The sequence below is a fragment of the Acanthochromis polyacanthus genome, chromosome 20, assembly GCF_021347895.1.
Source record: "Acanthochromis polyacanthus isolate Apoly-LR-REF ecotype Palm Island chromosome 20, KAUST_Apoly_ChrSc, whole genome shotgun sequence".
Lineage (NCBI taxonomy): Eukaryota > Metazoa > Chordata > Actinopteri > Pomacentridae > Acanthochromis > Acanthochromis polyacanthus.
Genome location: NC_067132.1, coordinates 3,958,501 through 3,979,973, shown reverse-complemented (window position 1 = coordinate 3,979,973; position 21,473 = coordinate 3,958,501). Strand labels below are relative to the sequence as shown.

General features: G+C 43.0%; 1 protein-coding gene across 3 annotated transcripts in view; it reads left to right on the top strand.

Moving 5' to 3' along the window:
* LOC110970495 (E3 ubiquitin-protein ligase HECW1) overlaps positions 1-21,473 on the top strand; it is a 148,093-nt gene that overhangs the window by 95,706 nt on the left and 30,914 nt on the right. For 2 of the 3 annotated variants that reach the window (XM_051940341.1, XM_051940342.1), the window contains 6 exons: positions 661-803; positions 1,135-1,235; positions 3,064-4,007; positions 6,590-7,166; positions 14,677-14,775; positions 19,076-19,229. In XM_051940341.1, coding sequence (XP_051796301.1) covers positions 661-803; positions 1,135-1,235; positions 3,064-4,007; positions 6,590-7,166; positions 14,677-14,775; positions 19,076-19,229 — 2,018 coding nt within the window. The remainder of the gene's footprint in view (positions 1-660; positions 804-1,134; positions 1,236-3,063; positions 4,008-6,589; positions 7,167-14,676; positions 14,776-19,075; positions 19,230-21,473) is intronic. The other variant, XM_051940343.1, reaches the window with a different exon arrangement.

The following is a 21,473-nucleotide window of genomic DNA, read 5'->3' as shown; positions in this document are numbered from 1 at the left end:
TAGCTAAGTTTAGTCTGAGGGTTTGTTCAAACAGATGACAGCGTAGCAGACTGTAGGTAAGCTGCTCGTGGTTGTGTTCGGCTCTGCCTCTTGCATCTTATTATATCTTCTTATTTTCCTTCCTGTCTGTTCAATAGATTGTTTATGAAGCAGATTCATACAGCTGAAATATTTCATATCACGTGATCTTTGCATCCATTTGTGCTGCCTCGAGACCATTTGTGCTTAGTGGTGATTTTCCATTGACTTTGTGTGTGATTGCACAGCCAGTAAAATTCACTTCATGTTGTGTGTGCACACGCATAACTGGACTGTTCAGTATGTAACCAGGACCGCAGTCTTTTCAAGGCTTTGGTGTTCTTTAATCAGAAAAATACTTCTCATTTTTAAGATGGCAGCTGTGGATGTTGTTGAATCAAACAGTGACTGAATACTTCCCGGGTACACCCAGCAGAAACGTTTTGTGTTTGTGAACAGAAATGTTCTCCGTGTTAAACATTAGGCTTCCTACAACACACGTGCTCTCCTTAATACTTTTACATTGAAATACTTTTAAGAGGCAAAGTAATTAGAACTTCAGTAGCGTTCTACCCAGATACCCTCCAGTCCCATGACTCTAAGCAGTCTGATCCTCTCCTCTGTGTCTGTCTCTGTCTCCAGAGGTTTAACTTTGTGTCTCTGCCCACTGACGTCCTGGAGATCGAGGTGAAGGACAAGTTTGCCAAGAGTCGGCCGATCATCAAGCGTTTTCTGGGGAAGCTGTCTGTCCCTGTCCAGAGGCTGCTGGAAAAGCATGCTATCGGGTAAAACACACACACGGCATACACTTTCATGTCCAGCAGAACCGTCATCAGTGTTCTGTGTTCGATGACTCAGATCTGTAGAGCTGTGGAAGTTTTGCCCACACAGACAGGCGATGAGATAAGCCATGTGGATAGTTAAGCCACTTTAAATCTCATGCCACCATTTGATTTTAGCTGTGAGTTCATGATTTGATGCTTCCTGTATGCCTGTTTTTCTTTTACTGCAGGTTCTTTCTGATCAGAAAATGACTGTGATAGCTGTTGCATTTTCATTTCTGACGTTTCCTTTTTATCTTACATGCTCTTCTCTGTCTACGTCTTTTGTCCACAGGGATCGGGTCGTGAGTTATTCGCTGGGCCGCAGGTTGCCCACAGATCATGTCTGCGGCCAGCTGCAGTTCCGCTTTGAGCTGACCTCCTCTATTCACCCAGGTACATTTGGTCATTTAGGAGCATGGACAGACATTTTATCACCCTGCTATCTCCCCTCTCTGCTCACAGCTACACGGTCAGTCTTTGAAGCCATCCACAGCTACAGATTTCGAGCTAATGCTGTATTTCATCCACTCAGTTTGGGGTTCAGGAAATAAATGCATGTTGGATATGAATCATGTGGAAAATACACAGGAGAACGTTCTCTGATTTTTGGCTGTCTTTAACTTCAGGTACCTCCTTTGCTTTTTTGGACCAGTAATGGGTTCAATGAGGGATTCAAAAAGTCTTGGTGTAGAAAAATGAATTTAATGCTGGACTTAAGCAAGAAAACTTGTGCTCAGTGATATGCAATGACATTTTTCAGCAGCTGCCTTTAACTTCGTAAAACCCACCATTGCAGAAATACATCTGTTTTATTTATTTTTTTAAATATAAGCATATATATATATATATATATATATAGAGAGAGAGAGAGAGAGAGAGAGAGAGAGAGAGAATATGAGAATATATTTTTTTTCTGTTTTGTTTTTTTTGCTAATTTTATTTCTGTATTTGGATCTTACAGGGTTAAATTGAATTTCTACTGAATGTGTGTTTTGTGCTCACAATAGTTCTTGCAGAATTAATAGACTGTATGCACACATCAACAGACCATAGCATTAAACATATTGTTGACCGCTGCATCTTTAGTAGGCTTAGAAGAATGTAGATGTGTCTCTGTCTAAAATGAATACAAAGCATCTAAGTAGCTCATTTGAATTGTCTAGTAGTCTTTTAAAAAAAGGTCTAAACAATTTCTTCATATTACTAGAAAATTATAGAAGTATTAATAAAATTGAATTTAAGTTTATTACAGATCACTGCATCTATTTTATAAATGTGTCTCCAGGATAAAAGTAGCACAAAGATCTCCTGAAAGTCCTGTTTGAAGTCTGGAAAATGAAATCAAGTCGTAGTCTGAAGACCACAAGTTAATAAAGAATAAAGTCACTTTATGTGGAGTTGGAAAAAAGTGAGAGAACAGACTTCTGTTGATCATCTCTGCTGCAGCTTTCAGAGGCCTGTACTATGAAGGAGAATTTAGAGCTATCAAAGTAATCCAGGTAACTTTGGGTTTACCTCATACTGAGATACATCGCTATGGTAACACATGCTGCTCCTCTAACTGCTGCTCCATCAGCTCATATACCAACCTACCGATCAATCAGCTTTCTTTGGAAATTATGTCCACATTTCTAGAACGTCCTTGGCAGCTCTGTGAGCAGATTGTGAGATGTAAAGGTTGTCTTCCACCCTATGAGAACAGGTTACATCCAAGCAACACGTTTAATGTGTAATTCCAGTCAGATCTACTCGTACCTTAATGATGGGGAAGTGGTACTGACAGCCTGTTCTCTGGTACACCAACAGCTCGTGTTGCTTTAAGCCTCCAGAATATTATTATTCACAGGATTAGAGTTGAGCAGCAGTTGATAAGCAGCCTCATGTGACTAGTTAGCATTACTGTAGCTGTTCAGTTTAGTGAAGCCAGATAATGAAACGTATCCTGGATATGTTGAACTCTCTTCATGGTACAGCTGAAATTAGCTGCTACTCACAAAACACACCCTCATCTGGAGGTGAACTGTTGGTTGTTGAGTTTTATGGTGAGCGATGTATGTAGACACGCTGCACGAGTGAAATGCTAAAAACACAGCCCATGAACATCCACTTCCAAAGCTGTAAATGCCACACTGTGGAAAATATGACCTAGTTGGAAGGCAACAACTGTCAAAAGAATTTGCTGAAAAGTAATGAAAACATTTGTTTTTTATTTCCTTTGTAGATGATGAGGAGGTCTCCTTCGTGGTGGAGCCAGCCTGTCCAGAGGGTCAGGCTGATGCTGATGCTCCTGATGATGACACACTGAGCGTGGGCCCTGACATGCCTGACCTCCCCCTGGATGCTCCTCCTAACCCTGTAACCTCAGCACCAACGGCCTCCACACCTGAGGAAGTCCAACCTGCTGATGGGGATGAGGTTGAGGAGGCGGCACAGGGAGAGCAAGAAGCTGTGGAGGAGGAGATCACAGTGAGGGAGGAACCCCCGGCTGCTGTGCCCCAGATGGAGCAGGAGGAGGGGGCCACAGCTGGACAGCAGGAGGAGAGCCATGGAGCTGGTGGAGAAGAGGAGGTCAGAGAGGAGGGGCAGCAGGAGGAAACAGTGGAGGAGCAGAGAGAGGAGTCTGCACCACAAACTGAGGAGGAGGTGACAGCAGATGGAAAGGAGGTTGGGAATGAGCCGGACTCAGCGGAGACACATGATGGAGGCGCTGCAGTGGAGGCTCCCACAGAGGACAACACTTCATCTCAGGAGGCCCCTGTAGACCCAGCTGAAGGGGCCCCGCCGGAGGTGACTCAGGGGGGAGAAAGAAGCTGTGAGCCCTACTCCTGCCAGGCTCTCTTCTCAAACTACAACTCCCATGCTCCCCCACGCCGTAAAAACCGGCCCTGCTCCCTCCCGGTGTCTGAGCTGGAGACGGTGATTGCGTCGGCGTGCGGCGAGCCGGAGACACCGAGATCCCACTACATCCGGATTCACCACCTCCTCCACAGCCTTCCATCGGCCCAAAACAGAGCACCCAGCCAGGAGGAGGAGCAGACCGGCGACGGAGACAACACGAGCACTAATGTAGACACCAACACCACATCACCAACTCTGAAAACCTCCAAAGATGAGGAGGGGCAGGAGGATGAGGAAGAGGAGGATACGACCCAGTCTCCTACCCAGGTAGGGCCAGCGATGGGTTGGTCAATGAAAAAGTCTAACCTGTCAGTTAAATCCTGTTTTTACCCCAGAACCTAAAACACAAACAGGTCAGATTTAAAGGAAACAGATTACTGACAGAAAATGTACAGAGAGTGAAACATGTTTATTTATTTGTTTGTTTAGTTGTAGCAGTGTTGGTTTGCTAAGAGAAATCTTTTTGGTACAACGTTGCATTCTTTAACATCACATGCTGATGAGCAGTTAGATAGTTTGATAGAATATGGAATTTAAAATGCCATATTCAGTGCCATTAATGTACACACTGACAGTGACTTGTATATACAGAATAGTTAATTATTAGTGAATAAATACCTTTTTTTCTTTTCCCTGAGATTGACTCATATCACTCCTTCAGACTGACCGCAGGCTAAACCCTCTGATCGACAGTTTCCTAACTTAATGTACCTTAAACGCCTCACAGTGTGTTTGGTGGCTGCTGCACACTCAGACGTGTGACAAAAACTGCATTAACTGTTTTCCATGAACAGTTTTCTAAAGCACAGAAGTGTGCTTTTCAACTCGACCCTTAGAGGCCATCAGCAAACACACCTGTAACTCTGTCTCATTAAACAGCAGAGGAGAACTACAAGTCAACAATACAGTGTCTGACATGAATGTCTCGTCTTCTTCCTTGTCGGTTAATATATCCAGAATCGATTAAGTTATTATTAATAGTAATGAATTATTAACATCCACACGTTTCGAGCAGCCTTCCTCCAGCCAAAAGCTGTGATGTCTTTGTTGACGCTGTGAGGTCCATCAGCTGCTCAGCATGTGGACTTATTTAGACAAGTGTTTTTTGTCCACAGCACTCATCAGAAAGAGAAAGTTAGTGTTCCTTTGTACTGTTCTAACCTGAAACGATGCTGCTGGCTTTGCTTTATTGTGATGGAGAATTAATAACATCTGTGTCACTGTATGCAGCATGTGCTAACTGTTACAGTTCTTCCAACAGGACGCTCTCCATGTTTTGTTTTGTTTTTAATTAATGACAAAAGTTCTATTTTATGCATTTGTTTTGTTTTCCCTGTTGTAACAATTTGGTGCTGAACAGTGACCCCAAAGCTGAGCTGGACTTTCTGCTCCATTACATCCCTAGAAGTAGTGTCCTTTTACTCTGTGGGATCCCCACAGAGTGTGTCGTTGTCTTTGCTTATTCGTTCTCTTTGGATTATATAAACAGTGCGTTTAGTCGGAGAGCTTGACAGGTACAGCTGTGACAAGGACTGTCCAAACAGCCTCTGAAGGTGGAAGTCACCACTGCATAATGCATGTTTCAGTCAGAGCCGCCTGCACCTGTTGGCTGTGCGGCCTGTTAGGATTCTTGACGTGGATCTCTTGACATGCTCAGCAGATGCTGCATTAAGGCGGTGTTTAATTTGGGCAGATAAATGATGATTTATTTGGTCTCATGGGGAAATCCATGCAGCACTTCAGCACTAAGCAGCTCCTTGGAAAAGGCACTTTGGAGAATGAACTTGTGGCAGCTTTCTGTTTGTCCGTGCTCCACAGCAGACTAAAGCATAATCCTCCTTCATTTTTTTTCTTTTTTAGTGTTTTCTTTGTGCTGTCAAAATGTGCAGAGGCATCGAGCTCATGTGTTGACTCTGATGACACCCTGCCATCATTTTTGTCTGATTAAAATGAGTCAACAGTAACAGTTAAGGAATAAACAGAGCTCACTGTCCAGTACATCTGGGTTTTAGATGTCAGGGGAGAAAAGGATCAGTGAGGATCAGACATAATAAGAGTGATATCAGAGCTGTGTCAGGCAGAATTCAGAGTTTGGTCAAACACTAAATATTTACTGAATGCCAGAGCCGTTGACATGAGTTGAAGAATTCTTTTCCTTTTTATAAGCTTTTGTATACTAACTTGTTTTCTTGCAAGAATTAAATGAGCAGATTAATATTCAGAGCGGATAAACAACCTTCTACAGTCTGTTTAGCTTGCTTGGTCTGGCTTTTATGTAGAATCTCATCATTTTAATCTCATGGTGTTAATCATTCTTCTTTTTTTTTGCCTAACTCCTTTTTAAAAAACATTTTTCCTGTTCTGTGTTGTGATTTCTTTGTGTTATTTTTGTTGTTTTATCTGTCATGTTTACATATTTAGCGTTATGCTAACTACTGTACGTGGGTTTTTTTCTTTGAAATATATCATTATATTTTATTTATATCTTAAAAGTCAGTTTGGTTTAACAGGAGCCTTGTTTATGGTGTTCCTATCCAGATTCTCTATTCTGAGCTGAAGTGACCTCTGTTTTAGATCTTTAGTAACCTTACATATTTAACAATACTTTATAGTTTAATCCTCAAGAAGTCAGACTGGTTGAACATCGTTTTTTTTACTCTGTGTGATGGTTTCAATATATGTTTTTGGCCTATTGTGGACTAACTGGATGAGAAAGAAATTACACCAAATGAAATCTTAGTTTCTGGATGTACATTTTAGGAAACTAATGACAGTATTCTAGTCCTGTCCCTGTTTTACTGCAGCGTGCCACCATTTGTAGTAGATGTTCTGTGTCTGTGTTCCTACAGGTTCCAGAGTGTCCAGGGCCCTGCTGCCGGCGCTCTCTGCCCCGCAGCCTCTCCATTGAACGCCTGTCAGAGCTGAACCAGCTCCTGGAGGGTGAGGGAGGTGGAGGACATGCAGCCATCAGGAGAATCTCTCCGTCCTGCCTGGGGAGTGAGGAGGGAGACTCCAGTCATGGAGGAGGCAGGAGAGTTGGCGGGAGCACTCACAGACCTGCAGGTGAAAACGAGTGTGAGTTTTGCGACACCTCCTGCTACAGCACCTCCTGCTACAGCACTTCCTGTTACAGCACCTCCTGCTACAGCAACTCAGGCTACGAGGGGAGGGGTCGCTTCTGCAGCCACACCCGCCTCTCCTCAGTCGACAGCAACCGGCTGTCTGGGAGCACCGTGTTCTCCTCCCAGGATGAAGATGAAGATGAGGAGAGCGCCTTTGAGTCTGTACCTGATGCCGGCCACAGCCCCGAGGACCAGGAGACAGGTGGGGCAGGAGGGGAGAGGAGGACGGGCAGATGGAAGGAGGCCCGGAGAGGAGAGCCGGGGGAGCCAGCTGTGGCCGGACCCAGTGACAGGAACAGCATCGGTGAGTTTAACTTCATGATGTGTTTAAAGTCACTGCTGTGGTTTCAAATCAGAGGTGGGCAATTTAGCGCAGTATTGTAGGAGAGCACAGACAGTGGAGGCTGAGAGGGCAGCCAGGCTGAGCTCTGTAAGTCTTCAGGAGGTTTTTCCTGGCCCATACAGTAAAACCAGGCTTTGCTTTGCAGAAGCTGCTTGGTTTGTGTGATTGCAAAGTGCAGACATGCTGACAAGAGACTGGCCACTTAGAACTGCTGCTGTTATTCTGTGAATGTGATTCCATTCATTGTTTAGTTTTCACGTTTAGTTTTAGTGCCCAGTAGCTGATGGTACGGCTCAAACTACACAGTGATGGCATTTACAGTCCAGATGTAGCCAGGGACATTCATTCTGGTTTGTCTGTTGTTTCTGTACTTTCAACTGTCAAATAAAAAATGTCAGACAAAAACAACAACACATTTTACACACTGAATTTATAAATCATTATTCAGAGATAACTGATATCGGCCATTAGATATTGTCTGATATGTGCTGATATAAAACAATGCAGGAAAATATGTTTGAGGTCATTTAGAAACTGTGACAATTCATGTTTTGTCCAGCAGAGCAGCTCCAACTCCACTGTTTACAATAATCTCAGTACATGTAGCAGTTTGCATGTCAGTGGCGAGCAGACCATGATGTAAACGGTGTCTGAACAGTCAGCTACTGTCTACTTTGTGACATAAGTTACCAGAAAATGAAATAAAAATCATCATTTTCACGCTTTAGTACATCTCTAATATATATTAAGTGGTTGATATGTCGATATCAGAGTGTTTTTTCTTGGTATCAGCTCCAAAAATCCAGTACTGTGCTTGGGATGTTAATTTTTCCATCGGTACACAGCAGGCCGTGTGAGCTAAGAGGGTTCACCACAAGTTCTCAAATAGTTGCCTTGATGTCTACTCAACAAATCCAGTAATGTCACGAGAATAAAAAGGGTCATGCCACACTTATAGTTTTTGATCACTTTTATGTGTACTGTCTGGTGTTTCCCATCAGAAGTCATCTAACACCAGATAAATTAGTGTGAAAAATCAGAAAGAGGATCTGAGTTTAATTGAAGGCATCTGACAAAACAGCAATGTGGCAACAGTAGGAAGTCATGAAAGAAAAAAATGCTTCAGAGCAGGTGGGTGGAGAGGATGACATGTTCTGTTGTTGTGACGCAGATAATGAAAGACATTCAAGCCTTTACTTTTTTATAATACTTACAGCTATGTCGTTACTGCATACAGAACATTTTGAGTTCTCTTTCCATCTAGCCATGGTGATGCTGTTTCTATAAAGGTCTAGGGCTTCATACAGGAGCAAACAGACACACAGAAAACTGCTTAAAGTATCAGTAGAAAGTACTGACGATACATTTTTACTGCGTCACTCTGAGCTGCTGTGTACGGCTGCAGTCTGACCGCCCTTCACTGGAGACGTCTTTATGTTTTCTACTGGATTTGTACATTTTACATGATGACTGTTATGGACTGTGAGGAGAAGTAGGTCACACACACACACGCACGCGTGCACACACACACACACACGGTCTTGCAGAAACCAAATGAAATTCCCCTCCTCTGAAAGACAATCAGAACACTGCCAGTCTCCCTGCCAGATTTGTTCTTTCAGTGCTTTTCTGTTTTTTCCTCCTCCTGGTTCCATTAGAATTCACACACACACACACACACACACACACACACACACACACACACACACACACACACACACACACACACACACACACACACACACACACGTTTGTTTTTCTATACCGGTGGGGACTTACCATTGACTCCCATTCATATCTAACTCCTAACCCTTACCCTAACCCTAACCTTAACCATCACCAAATCAATGCCTAACCCTAAACAAACGTTTCTGCACTTTTACATTTTTTATTAACAACAATATGGCCAAGAAAACGGTGTTGCCACCCGTGGGGACCTCATTTTAGGTCCCCACCGTAAGACAAGTCCCCACCTTTATAGCAAATAGTCAGGTCAAAGTCCCCACCGGTATAGCAGAAACAAGTACACACACACACACACACACACACACACACACACACACACACACACACACACACACAAACTCTATGTCTTTCTATCATTGCGGGGACTTACCATTGACTCCCATTCATATCTAACCCTTACCCTAACCCTAACCTTAACCCTAACCAAAACAATGGCTAACCCTAAAGAAACGTTTTTGCACTTTTACTTTTTTCAGTAACAACAACATGGCCAAGAAAACACTGTTGCCACTCATGGGGACCTCATTTTAGGTCCCCACCGTAAGACGAGTCCCCACCTATATAGCAAATAGTCAGGTCAAAGTCCCCACCAGTATAGATAAACAAGCCCACACACACACACACACAGCACCAAAGAAGATTTATTTAACCCGTTAAAGTACGGCGGCCCGCGGGCGGGCCGTTTTTTTATCGGTATACGCTTTTTTTTAAATAGAAGGACACTGCAAACACGATTATACAAACACTATACACACATAGAAAGCTGAGATTCTCATGAATCCGCCGGTATAAACCACTTTCAGATGTGATTACCACAGCGGGTAATATAAACACATTTATCCAACAAACAACAAGTCATGTAAACGTGCACAGCTCACCTGTCGACGCAGTTTGGACGCTCGTTTCTGGTCATAAAAGAAGATAATCCACAAAAACCGGCCAGAACCCAAGCTTAGCCATCCAGAGGAAACAATCCAGTATAATACTTTGGCCAAAACATGTCTCGAAATAGGTAAAAAATCCAGAAAACGATCGGCTCCGTGCGCGTGCACGCGGCGCGTGGTGGCGCTGTGCGTTTCATATTCACTGCATCTTTCTATTATAACTTTATCATACACGGTCCTATTCCCTTTGTTCGCGATTCAAAATGGATACTGAACGCTTCTCTACCGCTTCAAACCGGACTTCAACCAATCAGGTGACTCGTTTCCGCCTACTTTGGCGATATAGCCAACCATGGCCGAGTCTGACAGATATCGATTACATCACTTGATTGACTTGTTTCTCAGCAAATCACGCCGGAGGAAACGTTAGATTGACAGGCCTGGTAGCCAATGAGCTTGCTGAATGGCTTGCCTATAAATCCCGCCTCTGCCAGCGGCTTTATATGATATTTCATTCGTGAGCTCCGGGCTCCACCTGCTGTTTCTCTGTATTCCTCTCAATCTGTGTGTGTGATCGACACTGAAGCCTATCTGAAGTGATTTTTTGAGTTCTTTATGAGTTTTTGGAATGAAAATGAAGTGGAAAATGAAGTGAAAAGGAATTTATACCATTCTGTAGAGAGTGTGCACAGTGTATAAAGAGTGTATCCAACATTGACAGGGGCGGAGCATATCAGTACAAATACATGTGTGAAACACTCATTTCTTGTAGTATTGCTCTGAAATTTTGACCTGAACTATGTAAGACCCCAGGCTTTTGCAATATTGTGTTTTCAAGCTGTTGCAGTGCTGCCACACTGATTTTCAGGTGTTTTATTAGGGAAAAAATGTAGGCGAGAAAAAAAATTCATCCTAATTCAGTGTGTTCCAACATACATAACTCTGTGCCAGTAGCACCTACAGTAATTCTGACTGCACTGGGTGAAAATTCAGGTTGTCAGCTTTCAAATGAGACCCCAACCATGCATGTACTCCAAACAGTTCAAGAACAGCATTCAATTTACTTTCTGTACATCTTCAGTAGAAATTTCGGGCGGAAATTGACCAAACCTTTGCGTTTTAATGCTGTGTTTTCCTTTTAGTAAAAACCTGATCAGATGTGACTGAGTCCCTCATACATTCTGATTCTTTTTGATTGCTGACATATTTCAGACCTGGACCGGTGCTTTATTATTTGTGCCATCTTGAGCGGCTTGTTTTGGAGCGTGATGAAACCATGGAGTGTGGGTGCTGTGCCGTGCCGAGTCCTTTTCAGATCCTAAATGCAAATGAACTTGGATGTGGGTGTACGGAGGATAAGATTTGGATCTTCCTTGTCCTCTAGCATGATGTAACCTTGGTAGAACACCAGTGTGCAGCAGAGTAAACAAGAAAGTGAATGAGTAATGTTGTGCAAAGAGTGGAGTTGTAGCTATTTCATGACATCTGCAGACTGTGTGTCACTGTGAAGTGTTATTTTTGGATGAAGCTGCTAGAGTTTGTGTTGGCCTTCTGTGTTTACTGGGCAGCAGCTTTGCTGGAAACAGGAGGGAATTAAGGCTAAATGATGAAGTCAGTCTATGTTGTTCTGTGTCCTGAGTTTATAAAATGATGCTAATTTTCTTCCTGATCCTCTCATTTATTCATTTCATTTCAGTTCTCAGTCATGGCATATTGTACCCGTAATGTCAAAAAACATGACAACATTTCACATTCAAAAAGCAGTGAAAATAAAAATGGAGCATTTATTATGATAGTATTGTGTTGCTTTTCTCCGTCTTCTTCCTGAGCTTCGGTTACATTTCACAAGAAGTATGTAGCTCTGTATTCATATGGAGAATTACCTTAAAGGCCTGTAATCTTGTTTTTTCTCTTTACAAATTGTTTTGGCTTTACTACCAGGTGGCTGCATCTCACAAGGCTCTTAACATACATCTTCTACTGTTTCTCATGCTGGACTATTCAGAGCACATGAGAAATATTGGATGGCTCCTATCGGATGGCTTCTGACCCCGTAGACCAGCTATGTAGTCAATGGATGCATCAAGATTCAGTTCAAGGTTCAAGACCTTTATTTATGACAAACACAATTATACATAGCACCTGTTCCAAACTGAAACAATAATAAAGAATAAAAACAGTCTGCTGTTTCAGGTTCAGCAGGAGGGCAGCCTGTGGGAAGAAGCTCCTCCTCATCCTCTCTGTTGTTTGCCTTCAGGCAACGGTAACGCCGCCCTGGTGGCAGCAGAGAGAACAATCTGTGGCTGGGGTGGGTGGACTTACTAGCAATCCTCCTGGCCTTTAACCTGCAGCGTTTGTTGTAAATATCCTGCAGGTTGGGGAGACTGGTTCTGATGGTTCTCAGCCCAGCAAACCACCCTCCTCAGAGCCAGGAAGTCCTTCTGGGTGTTGCTGCCCATCCAGGTGCTGATGCTCCCAGACAAAACGCTCTCACTGGTGCAGGTGGAGAAGTTCCTGAGCACATTGAGAGGAGCTGAAAGTCCCTCAGGCATCTGAGGTGGTAGAGATGCTGTGGAGCTTTCTTCACCAGGGTGTTGATGTGACAGAACCACGTCAGGTCCTGCATGATGTTCACACCCAGGTACATGAAGCTCTCCACTCTCTGATCCTGACAGGGTGGTATACTCTCTGCTGCTTCTTGCTGTAGTCCACAATCAGCTCCTTGGGCATCAAGACCTGAACCAGTGAGCACTTATAGGGCAAAAGTGATTGATTCAGTGTTGCCTCTCCTTTGTATTTTACCAACGGTATGAATTTAAATACTGCAGCATGTTGTCATTTTTCAACACGTCCAGTGTTAAAATTGTGTTTTTGTTAAGCTGTATTTCTGATCAGCTGTTTGACCTTGAAAGTACCTGGAACTTGATTTATTTTCTCCTCCTGAAGGGGACCAACTCAGGGATAATTTACCATTATAGAAATGAGCTCAAGACAGAGAAGTGCAAGTCTGGAATGGTTTGATATCCATAAGAAAGCAGGTGAATCTAATAGGTTTTAAATCTGGGGCGGCATGGCTCAGTGGGTAGAGTGGCCGTCTTGTAACTGGAGGGTTGCCGGTTTGATCCTCGGCCCGTTGTGCTCATGTCGAGGTGTCCCTGAGCAAAACACCTAACCCCTAATTGCTCCTGGTGGGTCGTGGTTAGCGCCTTGCATGGCAGCTTCCACCATCAGTGTGGGAATGTGTGTGTGAATGGGTGAATGTGATGTATCCTGTAAAAGCGCTTTGGGTACCTTGCAGGTATAGTAAAGCGCTATATAAATACAGACCATTTACCATTTACCATTTAAATCAGAAGTACTCTAGATTCTCACCCCTGATGCTGGACAACAGCACAACGCCAAGGAAAGATGAGAAGAGCAGCAGACAGATCAAGGTGTGTCTAAATGAGTTATGCAACAGCATTCTATGACAAAAACATGATCACATGACAAACCATAGGAGAGTCAGAAGAAATAGACTCAGCTGTCCACCTCCACTCTTTTGAGGACAGTAATGTCCAGATTTTGGACAGAGAAGACCTGATGTTTGAGAGAGAAATGAAGCCACCTACACTAAACTGGAACAGGCCTTTCTAAACAGAGGAAGAGGTCTTCCACACCACTTTTCATGTTATTATAATACAGTCTTAAGTCTTTGGATTGACAACAGGCCATTCTCTGTGTGACTACAGGTTGAAAATAGATACCTAGGACCCTCCACCAGCTGATCAGAACTGAAGGAGCCTCTTAGATAAGAGGCAGAACAAAAACCAAAAAAGCAATTACAGTTACTAAATAATGTAGTTCTGACTGGTTATACCCAAAGTAGTGTATTCAGGAACTGTCACGTAGTTGCCATTATTAGCGCTCTAAAGTGATAAAAATGTTTTCCCTGTAGACTCTTTCTTTTCCCAAAACTATCCTATCACAGAGCTGTTATCCAGATCTGTCCAGAAGACAGAAAACAATCTCACTGTAGACCTAGGATTTCTGTGCATTCTAGTTGCTGCTGTTTGGTTTATTTGTGATCAGTTCTCAGCTTTGTTAAAGGACCTGGATATATATGGAAGATGTTTGTGATGTTGCTCTTCTTCTGCTCTGTTTTGGGAGGCAGAACGAACATTTTTGCTGCAGTCATATTGGAGCTGTTGTGTATCTGACATTACTTCAGTTGTTAAAGATGTTTCCATCATATTGTGACCTTTTATTCCATAACCCTACCTGCTGGGAAAGTGCTGATGTTGCTGCCTTTTGCACTCATGTGTCTGCTTCCATGAAAGACATTCAACCTGTTACAGCACTGTTTCTGGCTTGGTGATGCTGTTTTTCCCTCAGTAATGTGATGTCACTGTGTGGGGTACATTTCACTGAGGCTGATCTTAGCACATCTCCATCTCATAGCATGTTGTGTGTATTTCCACTTTGCATTAACACGCATTTTCCTTCATCCGGACGACACGCTCAGTCACAAATAGCATTTTAATGGCTGATAGAAGAGCTGTCAGAGTCTAATTCAGAGGAGAGATGAGTGATGCATCGTGTTAAAGTCAGCTGGTTCTTCAGGAACGTATCATCAAACCTTTCACAACTGCAGAACTCAGGATTACCTTCAGTACCAGTAGATCTAAAATATTCCCTCTACAGACAGAAAGCTGCACTAATCTGAGTTTTGTTTTACCTGTGTTTCAGTTAACTTTGTCCACTTAGAGTGACAAACCAGCTGTATGATAGCTGGTGTAGGCTATCCTGTAGGCTAACCCTTATGGTCATTTATCCCATACTGTCTCTCTGATGTCCTGTAGGCTCAGACTTCTCCCCACCTGTTGGCCATCTTCCAGTCCTGCGACCCAGCCATGACCTTAACCATTTTCCTGCTGCCACTGACCAAGCCTTACCTCCAAGTAAGAACCACCAGCTCCCAGTCTTACTCTGGAGTCTCATCCTCATGCCCTGCTGTGCTGTGACTGCAGCTGTTTGTCTGTGCATGCTGCCCTGTATGCTTTTCAATCACATCCCATCTCTGTGTTTGTTTTCATGATCTCGCCCTCCTTTAGCTTTAAATGTGCAGCTCCACCATATATCGTTTCAGCACTGTGATGTGTGCAATATTCACATCACAGGAAGTGCAATGTGCAGTCAGGCAAATCAGTTGAAACACGTCATGCTACAACTTTTTTTGCTGCTTGATACAAAAAGAAACTTGTGCAAAGGACCTCTAGCTAAAGCTATGAGGGTTGTGTCATTGTCCCGCCTCACACTGGGAAATAAAACAAGAGTATTTCCCACAATGTGTGAGTCACAAGTGGTTGTGGTGATAAACCTGTGACTGACCCCTCAGAAATGACCAGCGTTTTACTGCTGGGTTCCACATACGTGTGAGTAAGTTTGGCAGGACACTCTGAACAAACATCCAGATCAGCAGTCATCAGGGCAGTCTTCAGTTTTTCACACTGAACCAATTCTGTCAAAAGGAGTGGTCAAAGATACGACCAGAAGCCTGTCTGAAGTTTGTGAACAGCTACCAAGAACTCCTAAATATGCACTTGTGGAGCGTCCTGCCTGCATATAATTTGTCTGAACTTAACTCCAAACCAGTTGTGAAGTCACTAAGGACATTTAAAGTGTGCTCAAAGCAACTTTCCTCCTGAAACACAGCCTCTGTGAAGCTCTACCATCCCAGACAGATAACTGTAAATGATCTTTTTCTGTTTTACGGTACTAAGAAGTGCCGCATCCTCGTCTCGGCAGCACAAATCAAGACTACACAAGTTCAAGCCTTCTTGTAGAGCACAGTGTGTTGAACACTGTCCCACAGATAAGCTGTGTAGAGCGCTGGGTTTAAACCTCTGATGCCTTGTATTTAATCCAATTACAGCACATACACTCAAAGGACCACATTTATATTCAGTGACACTCAGCTTCACTTTGTATTCCAGCTGATCCTGATTCAGGTGAGTGTCTTTATTAGATCAGGTTAAACCTAAACCCTGACCACCGGCACCCCGATGGAATGCAGCAGGACTGCAAAAACACATCTGATACTGACTTCTTAAACAGAGAGAGCATCGTGACAAACAACACAGAGGCGTTTTCTGTCCTGACAGGCCGGCCTTCGTACTCCTCCTCCTCCCACAGCAGTTAGTCAGAGCTGGGAACATCTCCTTTTCTACTGCATCATTTAGGATAAATCCTGACAATGGCTCTTCAGCTTTCAGATCCTCTTTCTGAACTTTATAGATGCCGTTTCTGAATTAAAATCTCCCCATACTGCTTGGTAAGGATGAGTCTATCCCAGCTTCAGCTAGTCAATGTTAGTTTAGTCATTCATGGCCAGTGTAGCTGGAGTTCTAAAAACTAAGAAGGAAGAAGGATAATATGTTTTTCCATTTGGGTAACAGGACGATATTTTTTTCATGTTTGCTCAGTCAGAATCAGAATCAGAATTACTTTATTCATCCCCGAAGGGAAAGTCAGTTGTCAGGGTTCTTATCTGTTTAATTTTGAATTGAATAGCCTGACTGCTGATGGCAAGAAAGATTTCCTAAATCTTTCGGTCTTGCAGCGCAGAGATAGGAGCCGTCCACTGATGTTTCGTTGTTCATTGAAGCAGATGTGAAGTGGATGATCCATGTTTGTCAGAATGGCCTCCATCTTGCTCAGTGCCCGTCTCTCCACCTCATCCTCCAATGTGTTCAATCTGATTCCAACCACAGAGCCAGCTTTTTTAATCAGTTTGTTCAGACGCCTTGCATCCTTCTGTTTCATGCTGCCTCCCCAGCAGACTGCAGCATAAAACAGGACACTTGCTACCACAGACTGATAAAACATCTGCAGCATCTTACTGCAGATGTCTAGTGATCGAAGTCTTCTGAGGCAATAAAGTCGGCTCTGGCCCTTTTTGTAGATGAAGTCTACGTTGGTAGACCAGTCCAACTTATTATCAAGGTGGACACCTAAATATTTATATGATGTCACCCTCTCGATGTCCACGCCACAAGTGTTGACTGGCTGAAGAGGGGGTTTGGATCTGCGGAAATCTATGATCATTTCCTTTGTCTTTGAGGCGTTGAGTAGCAGCAGTTTTTGTGACTCCAGTCACTGAAGGCACTTATTAGATCTCTGTATTCAGCTTCATGTCCATTTCTGATACATGCCACGATAGCAGTGTCATCAGAGTATTTCTGAATGTGGCAGGACTCAGTGCTGCATTTGAAGTCAGATGTATACAGAGTGAACAGGAATGGAGCCAGGACTGTTCCTTGTGGAGCCCCAGTACTACTCATTAATGTCCCAGAAACACAGTTCCCCAGCCTGACAAACTGTGGCCTTCCTGTCAGGTAATCTGTGATCCATGAAACACAGGAAGGATCCACTCCCATCTCTGTGAGCTTGTCTTTGAGGATGGTGGGTTGGATGGAGTTGAATGCATTTGAAAACTCAAAGAACATGATTCTCACATAAACTCCAGGTTCCTCCAGATGAGACAGGGCACGGTGAAGCATGAAGAGGATGGTCAATCGCTAATTCCAACTTTTTTTTTTAACAATTTGACAGCTATTTTATTATCATACTATCAGTATATTAGAGTTTACCCAGGAGTACAGCATCTGAACGCTCTGAACTTCAAAGCCATGTACAGGTTTAAAAAAGACTCCATTATCAACCACAAACTGTAATAATAGAAAGAAGCAATTCTCAGTATATGCTCAAAATATCACTTTTTTGTACATGTTTTGTTAAAAAAGGTACCAGATCCTGTAAAACACAAGCATCTATGAGGCTTAACTTGTCCAAACCAAAGGCTGTGTTTACACAGAGCAGATATGACACTTTAATCAACAAAGCACATCCAGCATGGTTAAAAAAAACGATGTACAGAGGAGCAAGTTGTTGGAAGATACAGTCAGATCGGCGAAATAACTTTCTACATTTGATGTGCAAAGTAGCATGAAAAGTGTGTGCTTTTTAAAAACATGAGCAGTAATCTATAGCGGTGCTATGATAGTGTCTGTAGCATGTGGAGTCAGCTCGGTGGTCAGCACCATCACCTGTCAGCTAGAAGATCCCTGGTTTGGTTCCGGCTTAGGATCTTTCTTCATGGAGTCTCCATGTTCTCCTGTACATGTGTGGCTTTTCTCCAGGTTCTCCAGCTTCCTCCCACAGTCCAGAAACATGATGAGGTTAACTGGTGATTCTGAATAGTCTGTAGCTGTGAATGTGAGTGTGATTGTTTGTCTGTATGTGTAGTCCTGTGATAGACTGTTACCTGTCCAGGTGTCCTCTGCCTTCACCCTCAGTCAGCTGGGATAGACTTCAGTCTCCATGACCCTGATGAGGATTAAGTGGTGTCTAAATAGTGGATAAATGGTACCACCTGTGGGCTCTTTGAAAAATGTTCTACATGCTGATTCCAAGTTTTTATTTCCCTTTTTGTAAAATAACTACTTGTGATTTATGGCATTATACTATTGTTGAGTTCTGTCTTCTATCATGGGTTTTGTATTTAATGACCCAGTTAAAGACAGAACTTACGTAGTAAGCTCTCAGATAAATCCACCTTTCCAACATTTTCTTCCCCTCAAAGATGCTGTGTTGTTCTACGGCTGATAAAATAATGATATTCTATCCCACTTTTCACCAGTGGACACTTCTTTCTATGCGGTAGTTGCTGTTTTCTCCCTCTATATTTAATGTTTAATCATTTGCTCCACAGCCTTGAATCCTTTCACCAATCAGCTTATCAGAGAGGAGCTGAAAGTTCTGATGATCTCTTCAACCCTGCCTGAAGGGGTTTGTTATCCACTCAGGCAGGGTTGTGTTACGCATAACATCAAAGTAGCAGAAATACACCCTCCCTCTCATGTTTTCTCACTTTCTGAAATAGAAACCCAGCAGCTTCAAGTAAGGCAAAGATCTGGATGCTGAATTTCAGACCAAGTGACTATAAACCATAGTCATGTAAATGTATGTTTGTTAAACTACAGACTACTGAGATGAGTCATGATTTTATTGAAACACTAAATGTTAAATGTACCACCTGGTTTTTGAATGATTTGGCTGGCTTTGTTGTGATAATACTGCAGCGTGTTAACCTTTATTTTTACTTGAATCTGACTGCTGAGCACTGTCTTCATAGTGGTACAGAGCTGTACTGTAGCCACAAACTTTGTCTCATCCTTCGCCACCTTTCTGTTGTCACAGACTGGGAAGCTCGCATCGACAGCCATGGGAGAGTTTTCTATGTGGACCACGTCAACCGGACCACGACCTGGCAGAGGCCGAGCCACGGCGGCAAGTGTAACCATGGCATCCCCCGCTCAGGGTCCACCCAGCAGATGGAGCAGCTCAACCGCAGGTCAGACTGGGAATACAGGAACAGGTCCAACTGTAGGCTCGCTTTGCCAGCCTGTTCTGTCGGACATGTTGTTCTGGCTGAACCACACTAGCATTCTGCTTTAGGGTAAAAAAAATAACATTCTGCCTTGTTTGTATTTCTTTACACAGTTGTTTTAGGAGGGGCTTAGCAAAGGATGCAACTTTGGTGTTCCTTCAGAATAGTGACGGTGGAAGAGTTGTGGTTGAACTTTGGCATGCTGGGTGCTGAGTAATGTCATTAACATGTATAATCAACTGCAAAAGCAGAAGGAAGGACAAAATGAGAGGTGGCTGAAACCCGCAAAATACATACTCTAAACGGAGAGTCAAAATCTGCAAAAAGTTTCTTATATATCTCTTATTTTATCTTTGTTCGTGCATAACAAAATGCACGTAAAGTTTCAAAAGTAAAATCAGTCAGTTACTTTGAATTTGTATTAGTGGTCGACTGATTATCGGCCGGGCCGTTTATCGGTCGCGATATTTGGGAATTTGACGATTATCGGCATCGGCCTTTTTCGTAATCCAACGGGCCGATATCAAGAAATCAATTTAAAACTGGGTTATTTCGGCTCAGATGCAGCCGCCTCTCTCTCTCTCCTCCTCCTGTCTCCAGCACTATCCACCCTGCGCCCTCTGATTGGTTAAGCGGCAGAAGGAAGGAAGGAAGCTGTCCTCACACACACACACACACACACACACACACACACACACACACACACACACACACACACACACACACACACACACACACACACACACCACGGTGTGAACGAAGAAAAAACTGTAATAAACATCCCAGTGCTCTACATCACACAACTACTACTAACTTTACAGTGAGCAACAGAATAACCTAAGAGCAGAGTAAACATCACAGTGTTTCCCCTCCTATATGACCGACGAGGCGGGCCGCCTCACTGGTATAGGCCACCGCCTCATTACAATTTTGCCGACATTGCCGTCTAACTGGTCCGCGTCAAAAAAAAAAAAAAAAAGTGCTAAATATTAGAAAGCATTGACACATAAGTCCGGTATATTCGCCGCTGAAATCAACAAGTCAGAATGGCAGCCTTTTCTCGCTGTGGGTGAAGACAGCAAGGCACATCCCTGTTGGTCGGTAACACTCAGTTCTCGTATGACATCCCGCGAGTTTGTGTTTCAAATGTCGGTCGTTCCGATTGGCGAACAACGAGCATGGCGGTCAAGAAGCGGCAGCGCTCCATCGTTTCATTTTTCGGGGCTAAAAGCAGGTGTGTATCACAGACATATGTCAAATTAAGTATCAAAACTATCGCATGTCATCAAAATAAAGTCAGCAACGCAGTGTAGGCATCGATCTCGCTTCCTTTACTGAGTTTGCTTACTGTTTTGTTGTCCGCGGCGATACGAATTGACAGTGACTGCAAAAATGGCTCCAGTTAAAACATTTAGGCACGACAAAACCCGTTCTCACCAACGAGACAAATGATTTCAACGGAATATAAAGTTCCTACTTTCTTTTGATAAAATGATTTTTAGAGTGCCCGAAATTATATCATTCAATGGCAAAACAAATTCTGTGTTCAAATTCTAGTTCTGTGTTCAAAAAGGTAACAGTTTTGAAAACAGAACTAACTCCTTCAGAAAACCAGTTGTTAACCCAGAGTGAAAGTTTTCTTTCACATTTTTAAGTAAAATGAAGGTCATGACATAACCTTTTTATTATAAATAAAAATGAAGTGGGAATTTGGTACCCAACATGTAGTTGTTTTTAGAAAAAAAGTAAAAGTCACCACTTGATTCCAGATTCAAGTCCTTTGTCATCTTTTTCAAATTTGTAAAAAGAACTGATGTGGCATTTTGGAATGGCTTGTGGAAATCTGACCAGAATATAATAGACTGGACTAGTTGACATGTTTTGATCGCAAGGAAATGTGGGTTTATATTTGTCATATTTTCTCCCCATCACTAATTTTTAGAAAACAAACATGAAAATTTTATTTAATTTAGTTTTTGGAAATGGCTACAAATACAACAAAATGTGCTCCAAATTGTGCCAGAAGGCCCCAGTTTGCATCTTGATTTTCAAAATTTTTACCCCCCTAGTTGCTTCACGCCTGCAGCGCAACCCACCACCTCACAGCCATTTCAACCCAGGGGAAACACTGCATTAGCAGCAGCTCTGCTAACTGGTATTACCTCCCAACATGTTTGTGAATTACTTTAAAGAAGACTGCTGATAATA